Source organism: Vipera berus (genome assembly GCF_964194415.1).
Source record: "Vipera berus genome assembly, chromosome: 2".
Lineage (NCBI taxonomy): Eukaryota > Metazoa > Chordata > Lepidosauria > Squamata > Viperidae > Vipera > Vipera berus.
Window position 1 is genome coordinate 205,811,186 of NC_138203.1, and position 16,910 is coordinate 205,828,095.

Genomic DNA, 16,910 nt, shown 5'->3' on the forward strand with positions numbered 1-16,910 from the left:
CAAATAGGATTTTATGCATCTGTAAAGTGGGGAATGGGGCTTGATTTTTGTCCACTACATACAGAGTTGGTAAACTAAGGTCAAATACTTAAAAAAAATGGTCTTCCAATTTTTCTGGGAGTTCATAACATTCATTTTAAATAGTTAAACTCCGAATTGCCTGCACTCCATATTTTTGGTTATTGTCATGTTTACTCAGATATACATGGAGCAGTGGTTAGAATGCAGTATTGCAGGCTAGTTGTGCTGACTGCCAATTGCCAACAGTTTGGTAGTTCGATTCTCACTGGCTCAAGGCTGACTCAGCCTTCCATCTTTCCGAGGTCAGTAAAATGAGAACCCAGATTATTGGGACAATATACTGACTTTGTAAATTGCTTAGAGTGGGCTGTAAAGCATTGTGAAGCGGTATATAAGTCTAAGTGCTATTGCTATTGCTCTACATTATTAAGCAAATATTTTAAAACTCTTGTGTCCTTTTTACTCCCTGATCTCTTAACTCTTTCTAATGGAAATAGCTTCCCATTAAACCTGAAGAGGATATTAAACTTTCTTTCTCTCTTCTTTTTCTACCTGAGACATAAGGCAAAGATTCTTACCTTTCCAGGAGCACACATAGTTCCATCCAATGGAGGTCCTTTCTTTGTTTTGCAGAAGTAAGGGTTATCAGGATGACTGCACCACAGCTGTTTGCAGGGATCAAAGGTGCGGAACTAGAAAAATATATTTATATTACTAATTGCTTCTTCAAAGCTTGCAAGCAATTAAATTTCTGTTGGCAATTAGAATACATTACTGTTTGTTTCCATTATCAGTTTGTTTTATGAGTTTTGTAAATGCATTATCTACTTTGAGAGGACTAAACAGTCTAGAAAATGATTCTTATCTACCTACATATCTATCTACTTATCAACCTTATCTGGACAGGAAGACACTGATGGCTTTGAAGAAACAGAATATTTTACTGCAAACTACAGGCTTAAACCAGACATGACTATTATATTAGCATTATAAATATCTAGAGCATCCAAAAAAGAAGATGATCAAATGGAACAAAGATTACTTATCACAACAGGATTTTTTGCTCAGACCGTGGAAAATCCATGATCACATTTTCTCAACAGAAGACATTATAGTCTCTCTCTCTCTCTCTCTCTCTCTCTCTCTCTCTCTCTCTCTCTCTCTCTCTCTCTCTCTCTCTCTCTCTCTCTCTCTCTCTCTCTCTGTGTGTGTGTGTGTGTGTGTGTGTGTGTGTACACACACACACATGCCATATGTTTTGCAGAGATTGCTCTTCATCTGGATGCTACCGTTCCCTGAAAATCAAATTAATTCCATGCCAGAATTGGGAAAGGTTGTCTTCCTGATTGGGGACAATTGGGTTGGGGACAAGAAGCCCTGTTTCAATTATTTCAATACCACAGAGAGCCTCAAAAAAACCCTGAGCCAGAAGAAAATACTATATCTAGTAAAAGATTTTGATGGCCAGCTTTGGCTTAGACAATTTTCCCATGGAAAACCTTCTTGCTTTGCTGTTAATAACTTTTCAGACTCTGAAGGATCTTTCTTTTTAGTAGTAATTTTAGTTTACTGTTTTTATTCAGTTCCGACTATTGTTTCAAAAATGTTTTAAATTTATGACACTTTTTGCATTGCAGCTTTCATATTGTTTTAAATGGGAGGGGGTTGTCTTTAATTATCCAATTATCACTTTGTAAATTTCTCAGGATTTGGGGGAAAGAAGGCTGGGCATAGATAAATCAAGTGTTCTGCTTTCGGAAATGCTGATAGTACATGTACGGATGTACCACGGATGTAATTAACAGCTACATTCACAAAATAACCATGATAGTACATGCATCTAATTCCCTCCTTCATAAGTACTCCATTGAGTACATGCATCTAATTCCCTCCTTCATAACACAGAGAAGAGAAACCCTTATGCAACCAATCCCTGGAACTCTGGGAATTAATTGTAATAAAAGTCTCTTTTTTCCATAGACCTTCTGTTTCCAAAACACTCTAATAAAATTATAGCATTATAAATTGTTAGCATTCCAGTTTTTTGAAAACAGGATGTTTACACAACTTTCCGAGTCACCTCATAGATTGCCAATAAGCTTTGCTTTGTGCCCGTCAGCCATTTTGTCCATCTTCTGATGCTCCCTTTTAAAGTTATTTGGGGATGCTTTCAAAGGCCCTGGATAAGGGCCACCATAGTTCGATTAAATACTCACAGCTGTGCACATCATGTAGCCCAAACCAAAATCAAAGCGGCACTGCTCATTCATGGAGTAGTGGAGTCCCGGCAGCTGAGGGAGGGAAGGCCAGTCATGGGCAAAGGGATCATCACGCAAACAATCGTAGGAACTGCAATGGACACAAATCACTGTCACAAAAATAGATGTGGGAGGTTTTAAGCTTTGTGAGTTTCAGTCCACAATTGTTCCCAGCATAATCAAGGACATGCTTTCCAAGAAATGAGTTCAGAAAGCACACTTCCTACTTAAATATATCAAATCCAGCATTCACTCTAGTAAATTAGCATCTGAAACAAGAGATGCTATTATGTTCACCATTATGACCCTTAGTTGCATGGAAATTCTCTCTCTATAATAAATACCTTGGGAGAGTAATCTGGAAAGGAGAAGAATAATTTTAAAAAGAAGTTGCTATAAATAGAGATGAAAATATTTCCATATGCATAATAACTGATTTATTGGCTGTTATTAGATTCATCTCTTTGGTGCAAAATGACTGACATTTAATGGAGCAGTTTCATTTAAATAAAAATGATTGCTATACTAATATCATTATGTCTGTAATCGTTCTTCAGTTTTATGGTGTGATTCTCGTTTCTTCTTCTTTTGTACATATTGCTAACGGAAAGGGTAATATAAGAGTGAAAAAAATTAAACATAGTGACAAAAGCTTGGTAAATGGAGCATATTTGATGCAACAGAAAGCTCTAATTATATTTTCACTTCAAAAATTATGCTAACATGTGTTATTTAACCAAGAGTTTAGTAGCAAGGACCAATCAGCTTATCTAACAATATCAATTGCCTGAATCTTGGGGAAATAAGTTCAAAAGTGATTCCTTAAAGTCACAGAAACAGAGAAGGCAATTATAAGAATCCCAATTACCAGGGTATATCCCTACTTCATCTTTGAAGGAAGGCACCGTGCTGTCAGAGAGGCAACTTTTATTCATCAATGACCCTTTTCTTTGCCAATGTTCTTTTAAAAACATAAACCCCCAAACACAGTTTTGTTATTTAATAAATATAACAAAAGGGACTGGAAGGATTTTACAAACATGTATTTATTCCTATGTGTTTTAACTACCGTAATAAAAAACAAATAGAATAAAAAATGATTTAAAAAAAACAGAACTGAAGCTTATTATGAAAAAATAAAAGGTGTAACTGCTTACAAGGTAGCCTTAGTACAGAAGTCCCCAACCTTTTGGGCACCAAGGACCGGTTCCGTGGAGAAAGGTTTTTCACGGACCAGAGAGAGTGCATGTTTTGTGTGCTGCCTGCATCCCACGGATGGGGCTTTGCTTGTTTGTGTGGACTGGTTGCTGGCATGCCACGGATTGGGACCGCTACATGGACCAGGGGTCGGGGACCCCAGCCTTAGTACATCCTTACAAAGCAATCCAATGAATAATTATTTAGAAGCAAATCTTACTTCATTCAGAGCAAGTAAATGAGTCCAGGATAACAAGTTTCATTAATTTTTACTTAACTTTTTTTACCCTAAAATGCTCCCCCTCCCCTTTTCTAGAAGGAGAATTTTCTGATTCAGCATCAGGCTTTCTAGCTTATGAAATGTTTGCAACTGATCCTCCTCCATCATTGTACTCACTGCAGGTATCGGTTCAGTTCCTGTTGGCTGCAGCGAGACCAATGGAAGCGATGGAACGCAGCCTGGACCAGCGGTGCCATTATACTTCCCATCCGCACTTCATCCCCACATCGGTTCCCTTGGCCATCATGTTCCATGCCTAATCTAGAAGATGAGACAGAACAAAGGGGAGTGCTTTAAATGAATAAAAGCAGCTGTTTATTCCTCTTGCAATGCATTTATTCATAGTTAGTCTGTCCTTCCCAAACTTGAACCACCCACTCACCCCCCTGACTACTGTAACCACCATGGCTTCTGCTGTGAAGTCTTGTGAAGTCTGTACATGAGGACACTGGTGAAAAGTGGCTTAATTTACTTTGAGGTCAAAGGTGGGAGTTGCCACTGGTCTGCCATCTTGAATATTAGCTTCAATGGAATTATCATGTTCTGGCTTCTGAAGCAGTAAGGATAGTTGAAGTTGTCCTTATTAAGATGCCTTCTAGTGCCCCACTTATCCTAACTACTATCACCCAATCTACTCCACTACTGTATTTGTAAAATATTGCAGTGTTAGTCTCTTCTCTTGCTTGTTGGGTAGCCTTAAAAATGCTCTGTTGGTCAGCTGGTTAAGACTGTAAGGGTAGCCCATCAGTGCTCTTATTATGCATCCCATAATCAGAGTGTGATTGCTTCAGCTGATAGTCATTCATGTATGGTGTGGAGGGGGCACTGCCTCATTTGACCAAGAACTTTAATAATGTACCAACACTGCCTATTTTATTCCTTGTTGAGGAGCATGCCCTAAGACTTTAATGTGAATTCTAATGGCAACTTCTTAGGATAAATTCTTGCACTCTAATATTGCTGACACCTGTGACAACACAGGAAAATGACATTTCCCTTTTGAACTTGTTCTGTTTACTTCATTTTTCAGACATAAATAATTAGAAATGCCAGAAGAGGACAAATCATGTACAGGTACAATCTTAAGAATCCTAATAAATCAGGATTTTTAAAAGGACAGGAAACAATCAGTGCATAATATAAGAAAACATCTATCCACTGTTGAGAGAAATATATTCTGGGAGTTTCCCTGCTTTTGAAGGTTTTTCATCCAGGAAACAAAAAAGCAAATCCTAAAGTGCAATAAAATCCTGCCTGAGAACTTCAGGTTCAAATTCTCAAGAACGGTGAGGATAAATGCTGGGCAAGTTAAGCAGTTTGGTAAGCTGTGACCACAAGTTCTTTCCATATCAAGCAAACAAAAAATACAAATGTTGCAAAATATATGATCCATCAGAGTGGGTCAATTCCTTATGGCTTAGTGTTTAACAACCCCTCCCCCCTTTTTTGCATAGAACATAAAGGTTTAAGAAACCCTGGCACTTCACCACACATTGGGGTTAATCTTATGAATACAAGTGCAGGCCTTTTCTAAAGATAACTTTCTGACCATCTCTGTCTACCCTTTAGATGAGGAGGGCACCAGTGTTTGGGGGAAGATGCTTGGCAGCCTTACTAGTATCCTACCAGGCAGTCTACTTTCCTCCACCTGATTATCTTTAAACAAGGGGGGGGGAAATAGGGTGAGTCAGTGGCTCTCCTTTCTTCCCTCATTACTAGAAGAGAATTTCTGCAGCAAGAGTCAGTTTGTGGAGGCTTCCATCTCTATTTAGATCAATGTTTTTCAAATTTGACAACTCTTAACTCTTCTGGGAGTTGAAGTCTGCACATCACAATTTGTCAAGTTTGAAAACACTGATTTAGATCCTGTTTTTTCCAGAATTTTTTTAAAAAATATAGCTTGGGAGCCTTCACAGGGAGAGAGTAGGCCCTGCTGCAAACCTTCATCTTCCCAAACAGAAAGCAAATGTCAGGAACATGATGGAGGGGGTGGACTCATTCCCGTCTTTCCTCCCTTGTGCACTGGTGACTCTGTCTCTTTCCGAGAAAGAGAAAAAAAATTGCAACACATTTGTTCCAACAATGCAGGGATTATCTCCACTCACTTCCTTTCTCAATAATAAAATATTTTATGATGCCACTGTTGGCTAGAGAGGAATTCAAAACATGAAAAAGTCTGCAAAGGCTGGAGAGTTATTTTTATAGGACCGAGCGAAGGAGTTCCTTTCTTCACCTTCAGTGCACATGCAGAGCATCACCAAGGGAGCCCTATCATCATCTTATCCATTTGGCTGGGCAAAGTTACTGAACTTCAGAGTGCAAATAATTTGCATCTAGATAAGAACCTATTCCTCTGAATATTAAATCTGATTTCATAGACCTCTCCCTACCTCGGATATACTCAGAAGTAAGAAGAAGAGGAATCTAGAGTTCTAAGCCCTATTCCAAATGCAGGCTATACTCCCAGGGATAATGGCCACAATCGGATTAGAGGTTATTTAAAAACCACTTTAGTAAAAACTGTAATGTTATTAAATGGAACACATAAATAATGAAGAAGAAATGAAGGAAAATGGCAGATTATAAAATATAATTTTATAACACAGTGAGGGCAGGAGTTATGGACTCTTTAATACTGGGGGTTTTCAAACAAGGGAGAGATGGTCACCTGTTACAGATAATTTAGTGAATTCCTGCACTGAGCAGGGGTTGGCCTTGATGACATTGAAGTTCCATTCCAAGTCATATATTCTAAGATTCTGTGAATCATTTTTTCCCCCTGAAGACAACTCCTTGTATAAATGAAATAAACTAATCTGCAACTTTTGCTTGTAAGTTCTGACTCTCTCCACTGAAATGACTGAAATCATGTTCCACCAATCATATAACACGCAGGATCATGACAACTATATGGAAGCACTACTTACACATGTCCAGTTTCATGGGCTACAACAAATGCAGAGGAGAAGCCATCTTCATGATTAAGTGTACAGCTTCGAACTGGATGACACATGCCAGTAACTGGAGCATAGCCTATTAAGGAGCAGATAAGACTCTAATGAAGAAAAGAAAATTAAGCTCAAATAACTATTTAAGAGCAGTAGTCTCCAGTGATCTTGCCACAGAAGTCTTACCTAAATAAAAAGAAAAGCAAAAGAGAAAATGAAATTTATTACAGTGAATGGATGCTGTGCTCTGAAATGGAGAAAAAAACACCGCAGAAAGCTATACTTTTTAGAATATGAATAGATCAGATGAGCTTTTTATGAAAAATCTTTACCAAAGATATGTTTTAGAGAAAGTTTATGTAAAACTATTTTACAGGAATATGGTAAAGCAACAAATATTTTAGGAAGAAATGTGTACAGTTGAACTATAATAGGAAATAAGATGCAATGGCTATAAAATGAGTGTGTACAAAACTGAACCTAATCAGAAATTAGGAATGTGCATCAGATTTTCCCAAATCAAAACTCTTTGGGAGAAGTTCACTGCTGAAGTGAATCACGACCCTATTCAGAATAAACAGAATAGAATGTTGTAACAGTGATACAGAATGTCATAAAAAGTACCTTTTAAAAAAGCTTCACCATCCTAATATGGAAAATGCCAAGACATGCACAAAAAACAGAGTTTAGTGACTGATATTTTTACCTACGGGGAAGACTTCTTTGGCTTTGGAATACTCTGTTCTCTGATCTCTTTAGTTCCTGCTTATCTGAGCAGGAATAATACTGAAGAATATTGATGGTCTGAAGGAATCTCTGTGGCTAGAAAATCTTCCTAATCTGTTGTCCTTCCAACTAATCCACATTCTTCCAAAGAAATTTTATCCACTGAATAATAATCTAGTTCTTCACCTAAAGATATGCATCTGTACTAAATTACTCATTACTACAATCCCATTTTTTTCTTCAGCAGTTACTTTATTACTATTATTATCATGATGACTGTTAATTTGCTTCCAACTCCAGCACAGTTCAGCAACTGGACAATATACCTTGCATTGTCCAAACAATCATCGTTATGTAAATCAGAAGAATGAAGCAAATTCCTTATTCTCAGGAATAAAATAAAATGTGTAGATGCTGCAGGCCTTTATGAGAATAGACTGATCTAATCATCCTTATGCAACTAAGTTACAAAATCACTCCCAAGAAAACAAAAAAAAATGTGAGTGAAATTAAATCTGAAGACTTTACAGTACTAAGTGAGTGCAACATGCATTCAGGGAAATGCACACAATTTTGAACACAGCTTAGGTAACTGAAACAACAACAATAAAGAAAAGACAACATCCACATTTATTGGTGACTGGAAACCCTTATAGATATTTTTTTTTGCATAAAAAGGAAAAGAAATGAACTTGTGATTAGATAGATTATACAAAGAAGAAAGTTTTAACTTTGGAGAATGAGGTTACAATATAATTGTATTTATACAGTAGCTTCTGTGAAGAATCAGAAGCCTCTTCTTTATGCCTTTTTTAATATCTTGCTTTTTCCCCTATTTTTTTCCTTTGTTCTTACTGCGCTTTTAGTTTTTCCTATTATTTCTTTTTCATTCTTTCTGTTCAAATTTAGCTTCCAGTTGTTGTTCTTATTACTGTTCTGAAAACCTTTCGTACAAATTAAGTATTTAAAAAAGATAACTGAAATTGAAACGGCAGGTTGTCCAGCACTTAATTATGAATGAATTCCCTGCTAACTCTTAACCAACTGAGCCGACCATGAATTTAGCTGGAGAATAAAGGACTGAATTGTAGTTTTCAGTCATGGTGCTTTATTTCCTTTTTGTTTTTATATTCCTTGAGAAATATGTGGGCATCATAGCACTGCTAAAAAAAAAACCTTGTACATGAAATATGTTCTGTTCAGAAATATACTTCAAGACATTACTATGCTTTCCAACTAAAACATTTAAGATCTGTGTGTCCCAAAGTAGTTGCACTGCATTTGGCAAGGCTGTTAACTTGCAAGATTACTTTGGCTTTGTTAAGAAGAAAAATGTTAAGAAATCCCTGAACATTGAAGAATAAATCTGAAACAACTTGACACAGGCCAATTACAGAGAAACAGATATGGGCTGAATATTCCTTCTAAGCTGGTGGGAGGGACACTTATTATCCTGCCTTCAAGTACTGTCTGAGCTGATAGATTAGTTAGTGGGCCTTCATAGAGTATTTACATAAGACACCCTTCCCCAACTTGTCATCTTTTTAATGTAGAAGTCAACTCCAACAATTCTGCACTCAGCATGCTTTTTGCAAAAACTTGAGAAGGTGCCCATGTTAAGATGGGTGATGTAGGCAAACTATTCCTTATCTGTTTAAACTATCTTCTCCCTGAACATGAAACCTAGGAAAGTGAGACCGTTTAAAAGATAAGATTATGTTGGTGGCAGCCAATAGTATTTTAGCCTTCAAAGGTTTTAGCTGCTGGTGTGGAGAAGGGCAGACCATAGTCTGTCTCAGAGAGTCCTTGCATGGCTCTTTGGCTGAATGGTGGGGAGGACTCAGCACAGCAACTCCAGGGCCTCAGTGGGAGAATAATGGAGGCCTGCATAGGTTCTATAGAATGTCAATTGCCCATCTGTGCTCAATAGCAAAGTATTAATAATTGAGATTTGTTTTTCACTGAATGGCCTGGTTAACAGTACAAGTTAGATGGGGTGATTGATAGCAGAGAGCTCACCTTGCATTCCAGAAGGTCCAAAGTCCTGCCTTGTGAGAAAAATTGCGTGGTCATGATATTCTGCATGTCCAGTATCAGGTTTTTGTTGTAGGTAGGCCCAACGACACACATTCTCTAAACTTTGAGATGGATTGCCAATCTCAATTAAACTCATGGACTAGAGAAAAGAAAAGAAGAAAAGAAAAGAAAAGAAAAGAAAAGAAAAGAAAAGAAAAGAAAAGAAAAGAAAAGAAAAAAAGAAAAGAAAAGAAAAGAAAAGAAGTTATATTGATTTTAACTAACTTCTTCAGTAAAGCACAGATGATTCAAATTTGTTCCAACACAGAGATATGTTATGGTAATGCTGCATCCAGACTGAGATATCTGATGGGTAAACATAATTTATTATTTTCTGAATGAAAAATTCCACAGGAAATAGAATTACAGCTGATATCAAACAAAAGAAAATTTATTTTTCAACTCAGTTGTATACTGATGTAGGAATCCCAGTTCTAAAGCATCACCAGAATTATACATATACTTAGCAGTATTTTTTTTTAAAAAAATCTGAGTTCTGAATATGAGGGCACATCACGTACATTTTGATTTTTTTAAAATAATCATGTCGGAGAAAAAGAACAGCTTCTTAGTGAGAGTTTATGTTCTGACATGCTTAGCACAGCAAAAAATTATTCTGCTTACATACTGCATCAATTGCTAAAGGCATATTTTATTCTTTACATCTTTAAAATTTGGGAGGGAGAAGGACTGTTGTTTTGGTGTATTTTTTTGAAAGAATAGGTTATAAATAAGACTTATATCATGACTTTTAGTACAACTGATATAGCAGGCAGGCCTCAATTGTCTATCACTATATGAATAGCTATTCTAAACCAATTAGGCAAAAGAACATAACTTGTGCTTTCCAGCTCACCTATCAAAATGGAAGAATAATTCTGCTATAATTATTTCCTCCATTCTTATCTACCCTAATTTAATCTATGTAGTCATATGGAAATGAACACAATAAAAATTATATAAAATATCTACTTTGCCCTTAATATATTACAAGTTGAGGAAACTGCTACAAGGATTATAGTAGTAGGAGTAATGACAGTTTCACAAAAGAAGCAGTGGTTCCTGTTTGAAAGATGATCGATGGATAGATTATTAACCTGAAAATGATGTATGGATAGATTATTAACCTGAAAAGCCACACTGATCAAAACTTCTTGTAATAAATTGAAACAGCTCCATGTTCTTTTGTAGACTATGATTGAGGACAAGTTACATGCTCAAATGTTGCTAGAATACTACTGTGGTTTCTGAAAGAAGTATTGTGAAAATTTGGAGCACAACTCTAAGGAGAAAGACCATACATTTTATTGAAATAATAATTGCTGTGTTCCATCTTACAGAAAAGGGGAGCAGAATACAACAGATGTGTAAATTCTTCCTAGGAATTTTCAATTGTGGAGCTGGTCTTTGATTTGCTGTTAGGATGCTGAAACCATAGGAAGGAAACCAGATTATTCTTTGTCAATGTAAACCAACCATTTTTTTTTATTTTTTTTGAGGCAGCAGCACTGGAAATAGCCACTAGCTCTTCATACCAAGGAGTGGAATCTTGATGGGATTAGGTCAGGGGTCTTCAAACTTGGCCCTTTTATGACTTGTGACTTCAACTCCCAGAATTCCTCAGCCAGGCACGCTGGCTGAGGAATTCTGGGAGTTGAAGTCCACAAGTCATAAAAGAGCCAAGTTTGAAGACCCCTGGATTAGGCTATGGCACCTCTGCAGTTTTGCTGAGTGACTACTGCTTTTCCCTCAATCAGGTCTACCTGAGCCAATTTCATTTGTCAAATTCATTCTGTTTGTATTGAGATACGGTAAGTAATATTTCTATTTGTCACAAAAGGCTTAAAGGAGCTTTGTTACAGGCAGGAATATGCACTGCCTAGTTGATATAATCAAGTTCAGCTCCCTTTTTTGTTGTTGTTGTTCAAGCTTCAGAAATTTTTCTGTGACTCAGAAGTGACAGACATAAAACTGACCCAAATGCAATAGAAAGACTTCTGTGCAGTGTGAGAATGGAATTCTCTGTCAAGAAAGATTTATTTATGGCATTCTAAAAATGTTACATTTTTAGTATCCATATGGGCTTGGAAGAAATTAAAATGAATGAATAAAAAAGAACCAAACCAAATAAACAATAAGCAAGCAACCCCCCCCCCTCCTTATTGCTTATTAAAGGCATTTTATTGTCAAATGGATGTTTTGGGGATTTTTTTAAAATGTGGACTGACTCTGATTATTTTAAGCTATTTCTGTTTCCTACAGCAGTCTATCATGTTATCACATTTTGGATTTTTGATATATTTAAAAATTTAAAAAATATATTTAAAAATTGCATACTGACCTATTTACTTTCAATTGGGTATCTACCGGTTTAAAGTAAAACTATACATTTCACTTTTGTAGTTAACTGTAGAGAAGAGGGGGGGGGAAGAGAACTGATCTAAAGTTGGTAGACAGTAACAATTTAACACTTGTGAATTTTTGTGATACCAAAAGTTCTATCACATGGTCTGGAAACATATCACATTATGTAACTGATTACAAAAACCCTTACACAATAAAGCTAAGAGCTGTTTTCTACTGTCACAAAACATAATCGATTCCATTTCCACATTGTCTGAATGTGGAAGAAAAACTTCCCTATGTGTTCTTGTATCAGGTGCAGAAGACAGTTCTTCTTCCTCATCAGTGACTGGCTGCAGCTGCATGCTTCCCCACCTGAAGCCTCAGGGCTGTCCTGTTGCAGCTGCGCTTCAGCCAAATCACTTTCAGCCGGGTGCATATCCAGTTTCTCTCCCATTAATCTCACCCCCTCACTTGGTCTCGCAGTCCTTTGACACTGTGTGAACTATCTAGCAAAAATCATACTATCAGTAAAAAAAAAAGTTCCATTAGACTTTCTAACTTCTCATGAGATCTCATGAGAAGTTAGAAAGTCTGATGGAACTTTCTTTTTTTAACCAATAGTCCCACAAACACGTGGTGAAGGCTGAGAAGTGAATGGAGAAACGGAATGCAGCTGAAAGGCAGGTTAGTAAAAAAAACACCTGGGGGAGGCGAGGGCATCTGGGCAGGGGTGGGCCTGGCAAACTTACCCTGCGTGGCTTCGGCAGGTGTCTGGCAGGGGGAGGGAAGCAACTGGTCTACCACCATGCTAGGGCCGCCGCATTGCTTCTCTAGTCTACCCTATGCACAGACCCCGCCCCACCTCTCATATGGAGTGCCCTGCTCCCACCATTCCCCCCACCCCATGTGGCACCTTTTTTCCGGCTCCGACACATCACTTCCTCCGCTGCTATGTGGGACTAAAAATAAAGTTCAATCAATTAATTCCAACTTTGCGAGATCTTTCCCCCCCCCCCGTGAAAAGTTGAAATTGATTGATTGAACCTTTTGTTTTTGCACATGGTGGCGGAGGCCTAAAGCAAAAACATTTTATAAAATCCAGCTGAGGCCTAGGAGTGGGGCAACGGCATGCATGCCCACAGAGAAGGCTCTGCGTGCCACCTGTGGCATGCATGCCATGGGTTCGCCACCACGGGTATATCTCATTCATCCCCTGACTGTAATGGACACAATAGTGCTAATGTTTATATTATGGAGGCAAAGATTGGGAGTGGGAGGCTGGGGAGATAGGCTTCTCTACTAGGTTTATAGTTTGAGATATATTCCGGAAATAAGCATGAGCAACAATCTTTGATTAATTTTCAGGTACATACTTCTGATGGCATCATGCAATCTACCTAGCATTTGCTGCAAATCATTTAAGTTCTCAACTACCAGAAAGGTAATATCTGTATTCAGAACTGTACATATATCCATTAGCCCCATTATCCAAATTCTTAAATTCATCAAAAGCATTCCTTGTATGTACCCATACAAGCATTACACAACAAATAAGGAGACATCATGTACTGTTATCTCACTTCCTCCTTAGTACTGATTTGTTTACTCAGTTTTCTATTAATTCGCACATGTACTTTACTTCCATGTTATGGAATTAAGTTGGCATTAAGCAACCAACCTCTGCATTGGAGCAGAGTTCTGTCTGGCTTCCTGTGCATATACATTTTACCCAGTGATGGGATTCAAATATGTGAGCAACCAATTCTCTGTGTGGATGCCAAGTCCATTCTGGTCTGACAGCCGCGGATAGGAAAGCATTACAGAGGGTAGTGAGCACAGCACAAGACATTGTGGGCTGTCCCCTGACACCACTGGAAGACATCACCAGGGCTCACTGCCTTGGAACAGGGATTCTCAGGGATAACTCACACTCTGGACTCTTTACTTTACTCTTTACTTTACCATCGGGTAGGAGATATAGGAGTATAGCCAGCCGTACCAACAGACTGAAGAGCAGCTTTTATCCATGGGCTGTTAGGCTTTTGAACGGGAAATAATTTTATAAACTTTATGAATGATTGACTTGCGAGGCCGGTGTGTTGTGCAATTAGCTCACACGGTGTAATAAGATGGAGGGTTTGTTGTCACTGTGAGTTGGGGGGTGGGGGCACGAAGGGAGGCTCAGCCAATCTCAATGTATACATGGTTGTACTTTGACAATAAAGGTTCATTCAATTCTCTCTGACTACCTTCTTTGTAACTACAGTAGTGTTTTCATTAATGTTCTATGGAGATTCTCAGTCAGCCAAGTCATGGTTGTCCGAAAGGTGCTTTTTTTCCCCCCACGAGGCAATTGGACTTTGTTTTTTCTTGAAGACATTTTCCTTCTTGTCATATCACACATATCTTTTTCCTATTCTCATTTTTTTTCTCCAGCAACCTCTGCCTTATACAGTATGCAGGTTTTTTTATTCACAGGCTTATTTCTCTTTATCATTCCACATGGCATCCTTTTTCATGTTTCCACTAGTATAATTCCACACCCTTCTGTGGTACTCTGTAAAATATTGAACTTCACTCTGTTTAAAGCAACTTCTACTGTATATCCTCTTTTCCTTTGTAAAATTACTCTAATACTTATTCATACAAAACTTTTTTCTGCAGTCATTCTCTCTCTTTCTCTTTCTCTTTCTCTCTCTCTCTCCCCCTCCCTCCCCACCTCACTCTCTCTCTCTCTCTTCCTCCCTCCCTCCTCTTCTCCCCCTCCTTCCTCCCCGCCCCCTGATGTCCTTTTGTTTCAAGGGTCACTTGTATCTTTGCCCAAAATGCTAATCTTTACATTCTGGATGTCTTGTTTCCATCATATACAATTGGAATTGTACATCATAGATATCACATCATTCATCTTTCAATCATATATATATTCCTTTGCCAGAGCCACATATGAATAGAGATGCTTGAGTCACATATTTCAACTCACCAGTTCCAACTTTCCTTCACTTTTGGACTTCAAATGTCCCAGTCACCTTCTCTCTACTGATTCATCTCCTTCTCATCCATCCATCCATTCATTCCATCTAACAAATTCCCCCTCCCTGACTGCATTCATTTAGAGTGTTGCACAGTTTCCCCAAACTCATCTCTAATTTCATTATCACCATTCACTAGAGTGTGCTATGTAAACCTATGGAATATACCAAATTTACTTTGTGACATTGAGATCCAGCTTAGTGCAGTGTTTAAGGCATTAGGCTACAAACTAAGAGACTGAGTTCTAGTCCCGCTTTGGATTAGGGCCAGTCACTTTCTTTCAGCCCTCGGAAGGAAGCAACCACTTCTGAAAACTGCAAGGACTTGTCCAGGAAGTCTCCAAGAATCAGACATGAATGGACAGAGGGAAAACAAAACATTTTGGAATACATGCAGTGCACTGACACATAGTCAAGACTACTGACACCCTCCTTCCCCTCCGCCCCCCAAAAACAACAACAACAACAGAGGATGAAGGGATAAGGCATACATTTTCAAGCAGATTTTCAAGATTTTGGAATAATCTTCCAGAAAATAAAATACCAAATATACTTAATCCAAGAATTAGCCAGCACACTTAATCACTATTTGTAGTAGGTTCAACTAGTGGAACGTGTCAAGATATAATTGGTCTCACTGATTTAAATGGCTCTTCCTTTGTGTGTGCGTGTGTGCGCATATGCACGCACTCGCACCTATGTCTCTGTGTTCACACACACACACACACACACACACATACACTGAAACTTATATATATATATGTACCGTATATAATTGTTCTGCCTCCCTCTACAGACTTAGTAAAAGAATGCAGAAAGTAGCCAATTTACAGGGATATCTGCAAAACTGTACATTTCAGAGTTACAAGCTGGGGAAAAAATGAATACAAATCTAAAGTCAAAGAAAATCAAGCAAATGAAAGGGATGTAACATTCACTCTTGCTTTTTCAAAAATTATGTCATATTCCCAGAAGGACAAATATTTACTACTACAAAACGTACGACACATGGAATGTTATAACGGAATGCCTAATAGTGGCATCTGCTACCTTCCATAACTTTTTTTTAAAAATGGGAACGCTAACCTTCTGCCTATGAAAACTATATTATTAGGACATATATCTGATAAGAACAGATACTACACTTGATTTTACCCAAAAGTAGAGATTTCAAAACAACCATTATGGTACATATGGCTTATGTCCTTTTATGGTATCTGCCTCAAAGTAATTCTACAACTAAAGTTAAAAAAAATCATTGATTTGCTTCAACATTTCAGATCAAGCCATCGAAATGGGTCAATTGGGCCTAATGAAAACTGGGGAAATTGGCATTGGTACATGTTGAAAATCCTCTTTTAATGCTTAAATCAATGTGGCATGGCCACTTCAAATCAAAAGTTTCAAACAGAACCGGATGAGAAGATCAACCAAATCGGTTTGGAAGTGAAGCATCTTCAATGGCCTACACAGTCCTATAATTTAAATATAAGGATTTAGCAGTGAAACATGAAGGATATCAATATACTTTAAAATGTATTTTATTCTACTTTACAATATGAATTTCATATTGTCATGCATGTTCTGGATTTGAAAATATGGTCTTATTGGGAATCATGTCTTTTTTGATGTCACAGACTTTAAAAGAAAAAGTAAACTACACAAAGTAAACTACACAATTATGATTCATAGCTTTGTATCAAGTAACAATAGAAATAAATAGGTAGGTCTAGAATTATATTTATGTTTTCCATAACAAATAACTTTCAGATGTTATAAGTGTAAAGCTGGAGCACATAATTTTTCCCCAAAAAAGTTTTTTTAAAGATAAAAGTTACTGTTGTTTTTTTAGTAGTGTAGTCTGCCAAGAGCAACACCCCCAGAATTAATGAGAGGGAAACTAGGATGAAAAGTAAATTTGATTAAGTTTACATTTACAGTTCATTCAAACCAAATAATAAAACTTCAGTCATGCACGTAACACTTTCCTCCTTTTATATTGAAATTATAATTTGAAAACAGGATATTT

At 37.5% G+C, this 16,910-nt stretch overlaps 1 protein-coding gene across 1 annotated transcript in view; it reads right to left on the bottom strand.

Moving 5' to 3' along the window:
• Nucleotides 1-16,910, bottom strand: part of ADAMTS2 (ADAM metallopeptidase with thrombospondin type 1 motif 2) — a 269,901-nt gene that overhangs the window by 52,182 nt on the left and 200,809 nt on the right. The window contains exons 6-10 of the mRNA XM_081319671.1: nt 9,450-9,606; nt 6,684-6,789; nt 3,874-4,017; nt 2,238-2,370; nt 600-713 (exon numbers count right to left, since the gene is read on the bottom strand). Of these exons, the coding sequence (XP_081175797.1) occupies nt 600-713; nt 2,238-2,370; nt 3,874-4,017; nt 6,684-6,789; nt 9,450-9,606 (654 nt within the window). The remainder of the gene's footprint in view (nt 1-599; nt 714-2,237; nt 2,371-3,873; nt 4,018-6,683; nt 6,790-9,449; nt 9,607-16,910) is intronic.